We start from the raw sequence: 14,848 nt of genomic DNA on the forward strand, positions 1-14,848 counted from the left end.
CCACTACTCTCTCAGTAAAGTAATACTTCCTCATATTACTGCAGAAACCTTTGCCCCTCTAATTTAAAACTATGTCCTCTTGTGGTAGTTTTTCTTCTTTTAAATATCCTCTCCTCCTTTACCGTGTTGATTCCCTTTATGTATTTAACTGGTTGGGAAACCCTGATCTAGACTAAAGGGATGTTTCATTGCCATCTTCATGAATATACAGGTGTCAACCATTATTATCCAAACTGCGGCTCTCCAGCTGTTGTAAAACTACAACTCCCATCATGCCCTGAACCACCTGGGGCTGTCAATGGGTGATCCACCTTGTAGTTTTACAACAGCTGAAGTGCCACAAGTTTGGGAACACTGTCATGTTCACTGTTACAACTAGATACATTGCACAGTTATATAAGACACACAACATATGGAGCAGGCAGCACAGACCCATGCTATCAGTGTGGTCACAGGGGCACCATGGGCATCACTCTGCACCCTTGGCAGAACAGCTGTTCATCCTTGTGGTACTAAGAAGCCTCTTCCCTAAAACCAGGCCCTGCAACTGACAAGAGGGAGGCGTATTAGGGACTGGGAAGGAGGAGACGTGCACTTACAATGAGAGGATGAGAGGGGGAGGTATAGTGTGTGAGTGCCTCCTCCTCCACCTCACACACACTGCTTTAGACCTGCCATCTCTGCATGCTTCTCATTATCACCCCCTGCTCATGCCGGCCACTGCTATCTCCTGATGCCAGGCAGCACTGCACCCCACACACGTGTGCCACCCAGTCCCTCCTCCCTCACAGGTCCCCATGCTGGCATCACCCACTGCACCACAACTAGATTGTAGCGACCTCCTCGGATGTGCAGTCTCCTGAGACAACTTTCTTCTCCTGCTCCTTGGCCACCTTTTGCTGGGAAGAGGCTGATGCTGAGGGACTTGCTGGACTGAGGGGGATCTTCTCTGTGACCCGACTGCACCCAGGACCTGAGCCACAGTCCGGACTGGAAAATGCACTTGCTGGAAGTAGCACTACTTTTTCTATACACAGTATTGATTCAGGGGGACATAGCTTATGAGTCAGGACAAGGGTATTACGACGATCCGGAATTTGGTGACTTCAAGGTAAGAGGCATGGGGTGGGGGTGGCACTTGTGTAGGCACTGTGATAGGAATGCTAGGTGCCAGCTCCTCAGGTCACAGTCTCCACTGACATCAAAGTGTTCAGACTGTTTCAGGAACTTACTGCCATAGCACTAGATGCAGCTGGTGCAGGCGAGAGGAGCTCACTTCTTACTTGGTATCTCAAATACCTTTTCATGTAGAACACTGTAGCTTGTGTGTGTTGTGTGTGTGTGTGTGTTTTGTGTGTGTTTTGTGTGTTGTGTGTGTTTTGTGTGTTTGTGTGTTTTGTGTGTGTGTGTTGTGTGTGTGTGTTTTGTGTGTGTGTGTTGTGTGTTTTGTGTGTGTGTTGTGTGTGTTGTGTGTGTGTTGTGTGTGTGTGTTTTGTGTGTGTGTTTTGTGTGTTTGTGTGTTTTGTGTGTGTGTGTTGTGTGTGTTTTGTGTGTGTGTGTTTGTGTGTGTGTGTTTTGTGTGTGTGTGTTTTGTGTGTGTGTTCTGCACTCAAAGACACAAGAAAAGAAATGAACCTAGCCATAAATGTTACAGAGCTTTGGCACTGTGCCAGTAACAGTCAGATAAAAAGTGTATCTGTATTATTTATTTTTGTATGTTTGTTTGTTTATTTATTTCTTACTTTGTTACTGAATGTTGTTTTTAAAACAGTTCCATAGTCTACAGTCATGTGCAGTGTGTATTCACTATTGTGGATTGCAGTGTTTCCCAACCAGGGTGCCTCCAGTTGTTGCAAAACTACAACTCCCAGCATGCCTGGACAGCCTTCGGCTGTCCAGGCATGCTGGGAGTTTTAGTTTTGCAATAGATAGAGGCACACTGGTTGGGAAACACTTCAGCTGTCCAGGCATGCTGGGAGTTGTAGTTTTGCAACAGCTGGAGGCACACTGGTTGGGAAACACTTTGGCTGGCCAGGCATGCTGGGAGTTGTAGTTTTGCAACAGCTGGAGGCAGACTGGTTGGGAAACACTTCGGCTGTCCAGGCATGCTGGGGGTTGTAGTTTTGCAACAGCTGGAGGCACACTGGTTGGGAAACACTTCAGCTGTCCAGGCATGCTTTGAGTTGTAGTTTTGCAACAGCTGGAGGCACACTGTTTGGGAAACACTTTGGCTGTCCAGGCATGCTGGGAGTTGTAGTGTTGCAACAGCTGGAGGCACACTGGTTGGGAAACACTTTGGCTGGCCAGGCATGCTGGGAGTTGTAGTTTTGCAACAGCTGGAGGCACACTGGTTGGGAAACACTTCGGCTGTCCAAGCATGCTGGGAGTTATAGTTTTGCAACAGTTGGAGGCACACTGGTTGGAAACACTTCGGCTGGCCAGGCATGCTGGGAGTTGTAGTTTTGCAATAGATGGAGGCACACTGATTGGGAAACTCTTTGGCTGTCCAGGCATGCTGGGAGTTGTAGTTTTGCAACAGCTGGAGGCACACTGGTTGGGAAACACTTCAGCTGGCCAGGCATGCTGGGAGTTGTAGTTTTGCAACAGCTGGAGGCACACTGGTTGGGAAACACTTTGTCTGTCCAGGCATGCTGGGAGTTGTAGTTTTGCAACAGCTGGAGGCACACTGGTTGGGAAACACTGGTGTATTGGAACCTTTCAACAAGCAAAGAGATGTTGGCTATCTTAATGCAGTCAGGTCATAGGACCAAACAGTCACTGTGCAGGGGGTTCTGAGGTGTATCAGGAACCATTGTGACACTGACATGGTGTATGAGCGATAGGATTTGGTTGGAATCTTGTAGGTTATAACTACAGGGTTAATTTGACATTACTGTACTTTGTAATGAATTAGACAAGAGTCCTGGGATATAGGATATTAAGATCTGATCATCTTTGTCATAGCACGTGAATGGTAATAGAGGTGTAATGGGGGTTAAAAAAATGGCTGATATAGTAGTTTATTTTGAGGAGGGATTCTCAAATCGTTTTACAATGTCCTCTCAGCTGAAGGAGAGTGTAGGCAACACAATAATGATACTTGTAGGGGTCACTGTAATAGGGATTACTCTTCTTTTACGTATTGTGTTTTACGGATGGAATGGACCTTGACTGCTTTAGTTATATGCAAACAACAGATTCATCTAGGATTTAAAGGGTGTCTTAATTTTTAATGTTTATTTACTGGTACTTATTTATCTATTTGCAGATTCTGCATTGCTTCTCACTAATGTCATAAACATGTTTGCATGACTTTCATTTTTGTATTCCACTTTCCTCTAACACCCAAAAAACCATGCATCATTTACTTGAATGTGTGTCTGTGTGTGGGATGGGGAAGTTCCATTGTGCTTCTCACTAGGGACAGGGACTGATGTGAGTGATGACAATCTCTGTACAGCATTGCTGGATCCAAAGGCCACTAGCAGTGGGGGTCCCGGTCCATGGAACGGTAGCTATATCTTTTTCTGACATTCCTAAAGACCTGAACTGTGAGTTCCTTCTCAGTGAGATCTGTGCATCCATTTGTCCACACAGCAGCACACAGGTTAACAGGCATTTTATGACATGCTAAGAATTCCTCACAATATAGCAGCACGTGTTTTCACTCACTTCAGCCTTTCAGACACAATTTGTTTCCATAATGTGAGGAGCTTTTATGTTTTTGTGAACTGCTTAGTACATGGAGCAGGACTGGTTACCCGAAGTGCCTTGGTGGGTAGGTATGTACTTCATTTGTGGTTGGAGGACACATTATAGTGGAGCTTTGGCTTCCAGACCAGGGGGGGGTGTAATGTTATTATTACCTCATTACAGTTAAGTAAACGGAAAGGTCAAGAGATCGCATTACGTATACTGGCCAGTGGCTACAGACTTATACCTTTACATTATTTAAAGGACATCTGCAGCAAAAGACAACTTATCCCCTATCCACAAGATAAAAGATATGTGTCTGACCCCAGCGATCGGACCCCCATGATCTCCCAAATGGGGCCCCGCATTGCCGCTCTATGTGAGCGGCTAATTCGCATAGCGTCGACCTCTCTGAGGTCGATGGTTACACCCCCTCCCCATACAGTTCTATGGGAGAGGCGGGGAGGAACGAACGCTGCCTCCCCGCCTCTCCCATAGAGATACATTGAGGAAGCGTGTCGGCAGCGATGTCACTCTGCGGCCAGCACGCCTCCTGCACGGGAGAGCCGCGGCAGAGCCATGGCCCTGTCCAGGAGATCGCGGGGGGTCCCAGCGATCGGACCCCCCACCATGAGACCCTTGTCCCCTATCCTGTGGGTAGGAGATAAGTTGTATTTTGCGGCAGATGTCCTTTAATGTCTTTACGCTTTTTTTTTCTCTGTTTCTGCTTCAATTGGTTTGTATTTTCCTTTTTGCACATATATGTATAGTATGAATTAACATTGTTTTTTGCATGTATGGGTCCTGGCATTTATAACATTTTGCACTTATATGTATAGTATGAATTAACATTGTTTTTTGCATGCCTGGGTTCTGGCATTTATAACATTTTGCACTTATATGTATAGTATGGATTCACATTGTTTTTTGCATGTATGGGTCCTGGCATTTATAACATTTTGCACTTATATGTATAGTATGAATTAACATTGTTTTTTGCATGTATGGGTCCTGGCATTTATAACATTTTGCACTTAAATGTATAGTATGAATTAACATTGTTTTTTGCATGCCTGGGTTCTGGCATTTATAACATTTTGCACTTATATGTATAGTATGAATTAACATTGTTTTTTGCATGCCTGGGTTCTGGCATTTATAACATTTTGCACTTATATGTATAGTATGGATTTGCATTGCTTTTTGCATGCCTGGGTTCTGGCATTCATAGAACTACTGACTTCTGTTGGCACATGTTCCATAGATTTGTTGGCATGTTTTGTAAAATGTTGAAAATAATACTAAACATATTTCATATCTTGGTTTATTTCCTTATAGTAAAAAAGTTGTTTGATGATTTATTTGGGATTGTGAGTAGTATTTAGCATTGTGATGTAAGTGCACATGAGAGGTTGTACTGTAGTTTTCCATTGTATGTATAATTTAAAATAAAAAGCACTGTGTATAACATTACTAGCCATGTATCTGTAATAGTTATTATACAGTGGATTAAAGGAGAACATAGTAAATGAGAGTGTGGAGAATAGTCCTCACCTTGTGTTTACAAATAGATTACTTCATTCCCCCATTCCAAACATTGCATGCGATGAGTATCTTGCCAGCAGCGAATAGTAAAGTGACAGATTGGAGGGGTGGCCTATGGACCTGTCAGACTGCACCAGTTACTTGTATCATACACTTTGCTAGGAAGCAAGAATGTAGGTATTGAAGCATTGGAAAGTTGAAGAAACTGGGATTACAATGCTTATGATACAGTACCACAAAAGCAGAGCATTAATCCAAGTCTTCTGACCCCTGCTCACATTTTTAGTAATGCTTACAATCCTCTTCCAAAAAAAGCAATTTGACATTTTTTTTTACTCTTGGCAGATCCTTGCATCCCTAATCTCCAGCGCTGTGGGCTTGTGTGTCATTTGGCATTTTTTAAGGTTTCATATGATTATCGTCTCCAATTTATCATCTATATTCAAAACCGGCACTACGTTTAGATTTATAGAAAATTCTAAATTCCATTTCCATATCACTCTCACACTCTTATGCTGCTGACACTTCATCTTTGCTGCACAGACATGAAATATATTCCAGTCCCCTATCTGTATTAGTCAACTCAGATGACTTCACACAACTGGGAGTGCCAATTGGGTTCCAGTTCTGCATTGTCTCCTTTTTTTTTTATTCCTTGGAGAATAAAGCCAATTAAGCCATTGAAGAAGTCGTCCAACGGCAGTAAAATAGTTGGCTGGAAAAGAATGACGAATACGATACAGGAATAGTTTCAGACAAAAGTCAGATACATGTCTTGGTGCAGTTTATGGAACCTGCTCTTCTGTTTTTACTGGGCAACTTTAATGTGTAACCCAAGATCAATGTGTACATTTCAATTGTAGCTCTATAAGTTTATTATGTTTTCGATTTGCATTTTTATTTTAGTTAATAAGCCTGAGCAGGGTGCAGTTTATATGTCTATATTCTCTCAGAAGTCCTTAGGTCTCAATGTGTCTTGTTATGCGGATCCTAATTTACATAACCATTACATTACTCCATTAACTCATTGTGCACTACATTTTTCATGTAAAGTGTAGCAAACATGCTGGAATAGGATTTGAATATGTCACTCTGTATTAAGGGTACACAGTATATATTCTCCATGGAATCCATGGATTTCTGGAATGCTAAGAAATGATTATACATATTATTTTCTTTAGCAATTGCCTTGGATTAAAGTTCCACCTAGTGTTACTGGCATTAAACAGCGTAGAGTAATGAGGCAGTTAGTGTTCCAGTGTTTTACGTAGTCTGTTTTATTGCTCTCAGTGAGTGAAACCAAATAGCAATCTTGCGGATATTATACATTTTAATGGCTAACAAAAATAAAAGAAATTATGTTAAATAACAAGGTTTCTCGACAACTTACGTAGCCACCCACTAACTATATGTGCGGCTCATTTAGTGATAATTGGTTTTGTAACTGGAAGTTGGCCATGGGGAGGCTAATAAAGGACAATTTCACTCACTTTGTAATGGTTATTAGCCTGCCTGGTTAGTAAAGAGTTATTCTGATCTAAAACATGTATCCTCTCTCCACTGAAGATGTTAGATTATTCAGGATCTGACAACTGGTGCCCCCATGATCATTATGACCTCATCTCTCCAAACTGCATAGCTATGGTAAGAAGCTGTTTGAATGGAGAGATGTGCGGTGCTGCTTGATTCATGGTATAAGGGAGAGACAAAAACAGCTGAACATAAGGTGACAATACTGTATGTCATATGTGCAGACATTTTTCTGTCTTCTATTTGAAAGACAACATGTCTGTTTTCCTCTTCTTCTTATTCCTCCAACTCTTCCAATGGCATAATTGTCTTTTTCAGTGAACTGTGACTTCTATATAACTAAGGAAGATAGCCTTAGTCAAGTCAATGTTTTGGTGAATGATTTATTTGTTAGTTTTCCTAGCAGTTCTTTGTATTGTTAAATGTATTTGCTAGCACAAAAGTTTTCATAACCATGAAAAGACACAGCAAATGCCATCTCTAACACGTTCTTGTTACACACAGGGTTATACCAGCTTGACCACTTCTTCTAGAGTAGGGTGGTGGTCTGTAACCTAGGCAATGAGCTGTCAACAAGGGGAGGAAAAGAGCAGGAATAACAGAAGGAGGCAAATTTGCTAAATGTATTTAACTATGTTAGTTAAGATAGAAATACCCCTTCAAATCTCCCATAACCCCTTTGTCTATGTTATCCATGTTGTACTTGCATGAGTATTAAAAACATCCTAAAGCATTTTCTCCAGTACTTTTATTATGTAGTGAATAATATTAGAACATGGTGACCTTCCAAGTCATGGCATGTGTTTTGATGGTTTAGAATAATACAGAGCATGCTCCCAAAATACCTAGACCATATATTTAGTATGCTAACAATATTACACATAGGTTTGAGTGTACATTTTACATTCTCGTTCTGAAAATATTCTGCAAGTGATTTGCCTAGAAATATAATTCAGGGAGATTTAACCTCCGCCTGCTTTTGTTTTGGAGGACTTTGAAGTGGTCCAGTTCTTTCTTACATCATGATCATAACGTACCACGTAAGGAGAACAGACAATACCTTCCTGGCTGGTTCCAATCACATCAGAGAAATAACTGTAGATCCCTATGGGGAATAAAATAGCTGTGAGGTGTAAACCTGGACCTTTCCATTGATAATATAGTGCTCATGGGGTTTCCTGTACCTTTTATGGCCATATACTACTCTGGGTAGCATAGGTTTGTGGATCTGCTTGATGATGGATATTTCTCAAGAGCTGAAATCACTGCTCAGCACAATTCCTAATGGTTAAAGGGGTATTGCAGTGGAAAGCTTTTTTTTTTTTTTTTTAAAGGGGTACTCCGGTGGAAAGCTTTTTTTTTTTTTAAAGGGGTACTCCGGTGCTTAGACATCTTATCCCCTATCCAAAGGATAGGGGATAAGATGCCTGATCGCGGGAGTCCCGCCGCTGGGGACCACTGTGATCTTCCACACGGCACCCCGTTTGTAATCAGTCCCCGGAGTGTGTTCGCTCCGGGACTGATTACCGGCGACTACAGGGCGGCGTGTGACGTCACGCCCCCGCCCCAGTGTGATGTCACGCTCCGCCCCTCAATGCCGCGTGCAAGATCATGGGGGTCCCCAGCGGCGGGACTCCCGCGATCAGGCATCTTATCCCCTATCCTTTGGATAGGGGATAAGATGTCTAAGCACCGGAGTACCCCTTTAATCAACTGGTGCCAGAAAGTTAAACAGATTTGTAAATTACTTCTATTAAAAAATCTTAATCCTTCCAGTTCTTACTAGCTGCTGAATACTACAGAGGAAATTATTTTCTTTTTGGAACAGTGCTCTCTGCTGACATCACAAGCACAGTGCTCTCTGCTGACATCTGTACATTTTAGGAACTGTCCAGAGCAGCATATGTTTGCCATGGGGATTTTCTCCTACAGTTCTTAAAATGAACAGAGATGTCAGCAGAGAGAACTGTGCTCATGATTCAGCAAAGAGCTCTGTGTTCCAAAAAGAAAATAATTTCTTCTGTAGTATTCAACAGCTAATAAGTACTGGAAAGATTAAGATCTTTTAATAGAAGTAATTTACAAATCTGTTTAACTTTCTGGCACCAGTTGTTTAAAAAAAAAAAAAGTTTTCCACTGGAGTACCCCTTTAACCCCTTAAGGACTCAGCCCATTTTGGCCTTAAGGACTCAGACAATTTAATTTTTACGTTTTCATTTTTTCCTCCTCGCCTTCTAAAAATCATAACTCTTTTATATTTTCATCCACAGACTAGTATGAGGGCTTGTTTTTTGCGCGACCAGTTGTCCTTTGTAATGACATAACTCATTATATCATAAAATGTATGGCGCAACCAAAAAACACTATTTTTGTGGGGAAATTAAAACGAAAAACGCAATTTTGCTAATTTTGGAAGGTTTTGTTTTCACGCCGTACAATTTATGGTAAAAGTGACGTGTGTTCTTTATTCTGAGGGTCAATACGATTAAAATGATATCCATTATTATATACTTTTATATTATTGTTGCGCTTAAAAAAAATCACAAACTTTTTAACCAAATTAGTACGTTTATAATCCCTTTATTTTGATGACCTCTAACTTTTTTATTTTTCCGTATAAGTGGCGGTATGGGGGCTCATTTTTTGCGCCATGATCTGTACTTTTTTTTGATACCACATTTGCATTTAAAAAACTTTTAATACATTTTTTCTAATTTTTTTTTTAATAAAATGTATTAAAAAAGTAGGAATTTTGGACTTTTTTTATTTTTTTTCGTTCACGCCGTTCACCGTACGGGATCATTAACATTTTATTTTAATAGTTCGGACATTTACGCACGCGGCGATACCAAATATGTCTATAAAAAATGTTTTTTACGCTTTTTGGGGGTAAAATAGGAAAAAACGGACGTTTTACTTTTTTATTGGGGGAGGGGATTTTTCACTTTTTTTTTACTTTTACTTTTACATTTTTTTACATTTTTTTTTACACTTGAATAGTCCCCATAGGGGACTATTCATAGCAATACCATGATTGCTAATACTGATCTGTTCTATGTATAGGACATAGAACAGATCAGTATTATCGGTCATCTCCTGCTCTGGTCTGCTCGATCACAGACCAGAGCAGGAGACGCCGGGAGCCGCACGGAGGAAGGAGAGGGGACCTCCGTGCGGCGTTATGAATGATCGGATCCCCGCAGCAGCGCTGCGGGCGATCCGATCGTTCATTTAAATCGCGAACCGCCGCAGATGCCGGGATCTGTATTGATCCCGGCACCTGAGGGGTTAATGGCGGACGCCCGCGAGATCGCGGGCGTCGGCCATTGCCGGCGGGTCCCTGGCTGCGATTAGCAGCCGGGATCAGCCGCGCATGACACGGGCATCGCTCCGATGCCCGCGGTTATGCTTAGGACGTAAATGTACGTCCTGGTGCGTTAAGTACCACCTCACCAGGACGTACATTTACGTCCTGCGTCCTTAAGGGGTTAACTGGTTAGGGTGGTATGACAAGGGTAGACTGCTGCCAATGTGATCACCGATCAAGGTGATTAACAGAGACTTATTTCATAGCTTACTATTGTGTGAGCATGGTCACTTTTGCAGCCCAGTGTTAGCTGTACCTTCCATTTCATGGGCATACGTATGGATAAGATGTGTTCAGCCAATGGACAAGTGCTGGGCCTAAAACAGAAGTAATATAGCTCTTAGATACCATTGTGTCATTTCTAATCCAGAGTAGTACATAAGTATTTTTGACTTAGTTTAGAATAAACCTCATATTATCCACTTGAGCAAAGCAAAATACACTTTCTCGATAGTCCTAAAATGGCTGAATTAATATTCTGCATTTAATATACTGTAGTATCCCACTGTATAGAGTGTTCCAGTCTTAAAAGTGTTAATTGTTACATGTCAAGGGAAACATACAGGTTGAGCTCTGTTAAGTAAGATAACAATAAAAGTCCGCAATAACATTACCGTAATATTGCAGCTATTTCTCGGAAAGTCATGACTTTGTAAAAGATTATCCTATTCATCATGCAAGGGTGGTACTGCAAGGAGTTGGCTGCATAAACAAGTTACATGTGAGATATTACCATTTTGCAAGTTGGGAATATATACATTTACATGTTAGTCATAGAGATCTTTAGAAAGAATAATCCTTATCTTCTACGGAGAGGACAGAACAAATCAGCCATCTTAGTTTTTTTTTTCTGTGAAATTCGAAAAGATAGATGTTTGCCAAACTCATTCTAAATCACCATTTTGCCCGGGCAGCTGTATAAGGAATATCACATTATTAACTGATTAATAATTCAGGTTAATAGCCAAACAGTACTCTTTGTACTGAACCCTGCAACATCTATCTACACGTAGGTTTATCTGCTTTGGCTGATATTCCAAGTTATGTTTCAAGGCTTCTTTAATATGCTGACTTAATATAATGACACCTATAGTAATGGTGGCACTACAGAGAATGTTTCCTTAATTTAAAAAAAGCGGTAATATTCAAGCTTTTCCCAAGATATATTGCTTATACAGCTTCTTACACACCGCTGGATCTCCACAAAAGGAATCAGTACCCCCTGCCGATAGCATCACTAGACATGATAGGATAGACCACACACTTGAAGCAGCAGCGCCATCTACTGGATAATATACCTGTCTGGGGAACTATGCCATCACCTCTGTATTTTTCCAATGTTGTGCAACCCTCTTTCTTAGCTCTTCTGGAATAATAATATATGTAATATATTACAGCTTTTCTTTGAGATACTCTTGCAGTAAATCAGAGAATATTAAACAAATCAGGATGGAGTCATGACTGTAATGCCAAAATATTATGGAAAATATGGATCACTCTCATACCTGCTTTTCTTGTAGCACAGTTTTAAAACTCTAAGTCCGGGTTCACACCGGACTTAGAAGCTCCAGGCAGAAAACAACTGTCCAGAGCCTCTGAGCATGGCATATCTGCCGTGTGGATTCCACCAGAAAATTCACGGAAAACCCATTCACCTGCATGTTAAAATTCATGCAGCGGAATTTCCAACTGAAATTCATGAGCGGAATTCCAATTTGAAATTTCATAGTGTGAACCCGGCCTGACATCTGCCCCTGTACACATTAGGTAGTTGTCTGGTCCTAGGCTTGGTTGGCACACATCTAATGTAAGTGAATACTGTAAAACTTTATTGGAGAAAATTTATACACATACTAAATCCAAAGTACCCAGGTTCTAAATTTTTTTTTGTTTGACCCAATTGGTCACCTAGGAACTTATTTCACAGGCATTACATCAGTCTTTTACACAGCGTTTGGAACAAATTGTTCCAAACACTGGAGCCGGCACCGGGAGCTCGTGATGTCATAGCCCCACCCCCTCATGACGTTACGTCCCACCCCCTCAATGCAAATCCACGCCCCCTACCATAGACTTGAATTGAGGGGGTGGGGTGTGACATCATGAGGAGGCGGGGCTAATATGTCACAAGCTCCCGGCGCCGGCTCCAGCGTTCAGAACAGTTTGTTCTAAACGGAGTACCCCTTTAAGTGATCAGGATTAGCATTCAACTCTTCTTCTACCATAAAAATTTACCAAAAAAAGGACAATTTCAGCAGACAATCCAATCCTTTGCTCTTTGTGAATTATTGCACTCTCTGCGAACATGTTTAGAGCTGTCACATGGCCATTCTATAGCTAATTGTTCTTAAATATAGACTGGCTATTTTTAAGGTTTCTATTTAACAAGTTCCAATGAGATGAAAGTAATTCAAGAAAAAAACAGCAATTCTTAGGTCCTGAACGAAATGTTACTTCCTCCATTGTAAGTATGCCATCATTTTCTCAGGAACAACACGAGTAGAAAAAAGAGGAAATGGCTTTCCAAAGAAACCAGACATGTATGGTATGGTATAGTGCTGCAGTCTTCAGTACAGTACAGTAAGTAAAATGTATTTATAGCTAGAGAGGCACATGACTTTATTACAAGTCCTCACCTGTTCTGTGTCGTGCAGATGCAAAATATGGCAGTCACTTATTATATGGAGGTTTCCATATTCTTGCCTATTTTTCAATGTAAACTGTTGTTTAGATGTGATGAAAGATGTTCTGCACTGGTCTTTGCTTTACTATTGTCCCCAATAGATTTGTATGGTTGGTATCTACAAGACGACAAGATGTCCCATATCTTTAATATTGACAGTTATCATTGATAAACAGATCTGGTGCAGGTATTGCTAATAGAGCTATTCTGACTTTTGCAATCATACTGTGGTGTACGTATATAGAGCATTGCAGTCTATAATGAACTCCTCTGTGTGTATTTCTGCGACTTTAGGTGTCATAAGTGGACCCTAAAGTTGAATGTAGGCAGAGGACACCCTTGGTACACCTCCTCCATGCAAGGCCAAACTCTCTTCCAGCCTTCTTCACGCTCCCTTGGTGTGAGCGGTGGAAATTCTCTAAAGTTGCACAATTTTGCATATAAATGATGTGTTTTGAGCAAACATAACAATTTCTTGTGTGACTGTGGTTTGGGTTTGCACCAATGGCGCTGCTTGATAACGATCCCCCTATAAATATAGCTGCCTTATCAACATGAAAAGCCTACTGCTTAGTGTCTGTGTGTACAGATTTAGCTGCAGATCTGCATTATATCCACAGCAAAATATGAAATGCCTGCAGACTTTTATTGTGAAATGTGACTTAAATAGGCACTGTCAGATTCAAAAAACTTTTTATATGTTGTACATCCTAGCAAAATATTAACCTTTCTAATTTACTTCATAAGAAAATGTTATTTCCTTTTTATAGAAATCATGGCTTATAAAATCATGGCTTTGTCCAAGCTGAAGCACAGGCATGGACATTAAATGAGGCCAGTAAATGAGGGTGGGTTATTCTCTCATGTCTGATAGTACTCCTCTGTGCTCTCTCCTGTCTGATAGTACTCCTCTATGCTCTCTCCTGTCTGATAGTACTCCTCTGTGCACTCTCCTGTCTGATAGTACTCTTCTGTGCTCTCTCCTTTCTGATAGTTCTCCTCTGTGCTCCCTCCTGTCTGATAGCACTCCTCTGTGCTCTCTCCTGTCTGATAGTATTCCTCTGTGCTCTCTCCTGTCTGATAGCACTCCTCTGTGCTCTCTCCTTTCTGATAGTTCTCCTCTGTGCTCTCTCCTGTCTAATAGTACTCCTCTGTGCTCTCTCCTGTCTGAAAGCACTCCTCTGTGTTCTCTCCTGTCTGATAGTACTCATCTGTGCTCTATCCTGTCTGATAGTACTCCTCTGTGCACTCTCCTGTCTGATAGTACTCTTCTGTGCTCTCTCCTTTCTGATAGTTCTCCTCTGTGCTCCCTCCTGTCTGATAGCACTCCTCTGTGCTCTCTCCTGTCTGATAGTACTCCTCTGTGCTCTCTCCTGTCTGATAGCACTCATTTGTGCTCTCTCCTTTCTGATAGTTCTCCTCTGTGCTCTCTCCTGTCTAATAGTGCTCCTCTGTGCTCTCTCCTGTCTGATAGCACTCCTCTGTGTTCTCTCCTGTCTGATAGCTCTCCTCTGTGCTCTCTCCTGTCTGATAGCACTTCTCTGTGTTCTCTCCTGTCTGATAGTACTCATCTGTGCTCTATCCTGTCTGATAGTACTCCTCTGTGCACTCTCCTGTCTGATAGTACTCTTCTGTGCTCTCTCCTTTCTGATAGGACTCCTCTGTGCTCTCTCATTTCTAATAGGACTCCTCTGTGCCCTCTCCTGTCTGATAGCACTCCTCTGTACCCTCTCATGTCTTATAGTACTCCTCTGTGCTCTCTCCTGTCTGATAGTACTCCTCTGTGCTCTCTCCTATCCTATCAGACTCCAGAGAGGAGTGCTAGCCCACCCTCACTTACTGGACTTTGTCCCTGTCTGTGCTTAAGCTTGGGAATAGCCATGATTTTTTAAGCCATTATTTCTATAAAAAGGAAATAACATTTTAGAAAGGTTAATGTTTTGCCAAGATGTACAACATATAAAAAGTTTTCTGTTAGCCTAAAAGTTCAGAACACATTCCACCCACCCTATGCCTGCTGTGTTCATGGA

General features: G+C 41.5%; 1 protein-coding gene across 1 annotated transcript in view; it reads left to right on the forward strand.

The window, feature by feature from the left end:
- The first annotated feature begins 645 nt into the window (after positions 1–645).
- VEGFC (vascular endothelial growth factor C) overlaps positions 646–14,848 on the forward strand; it is a 158,967-nt gene continuing 144,764 nt past the window's right edge. Inside the window, exon 1 of the mRNA XM_056560573.1 lies at positions 646–1,111. Coding sequence (XP_056416548.1) covers positions 998–1,111 — 114 coding nt within the window. The 5' untranslated portion in view covers positions 646–997. The remainder of the gene's footprint in view (positions 1,112–14,848) is intronic.

The sequence above is a fragment of the Hyla sarda genome, chromosome 1, assembly GCF_029499605.1.
Source record: "Hyla sarda isolate aHylSar1 chromosome 1, aHylSar1.hap1, whole genome shotgun sequence".
NCBI lineage: Eukaryota > Metazoa > Chordata > Amphibia > Anura > Hylidae > Hyla > Hyla sarda.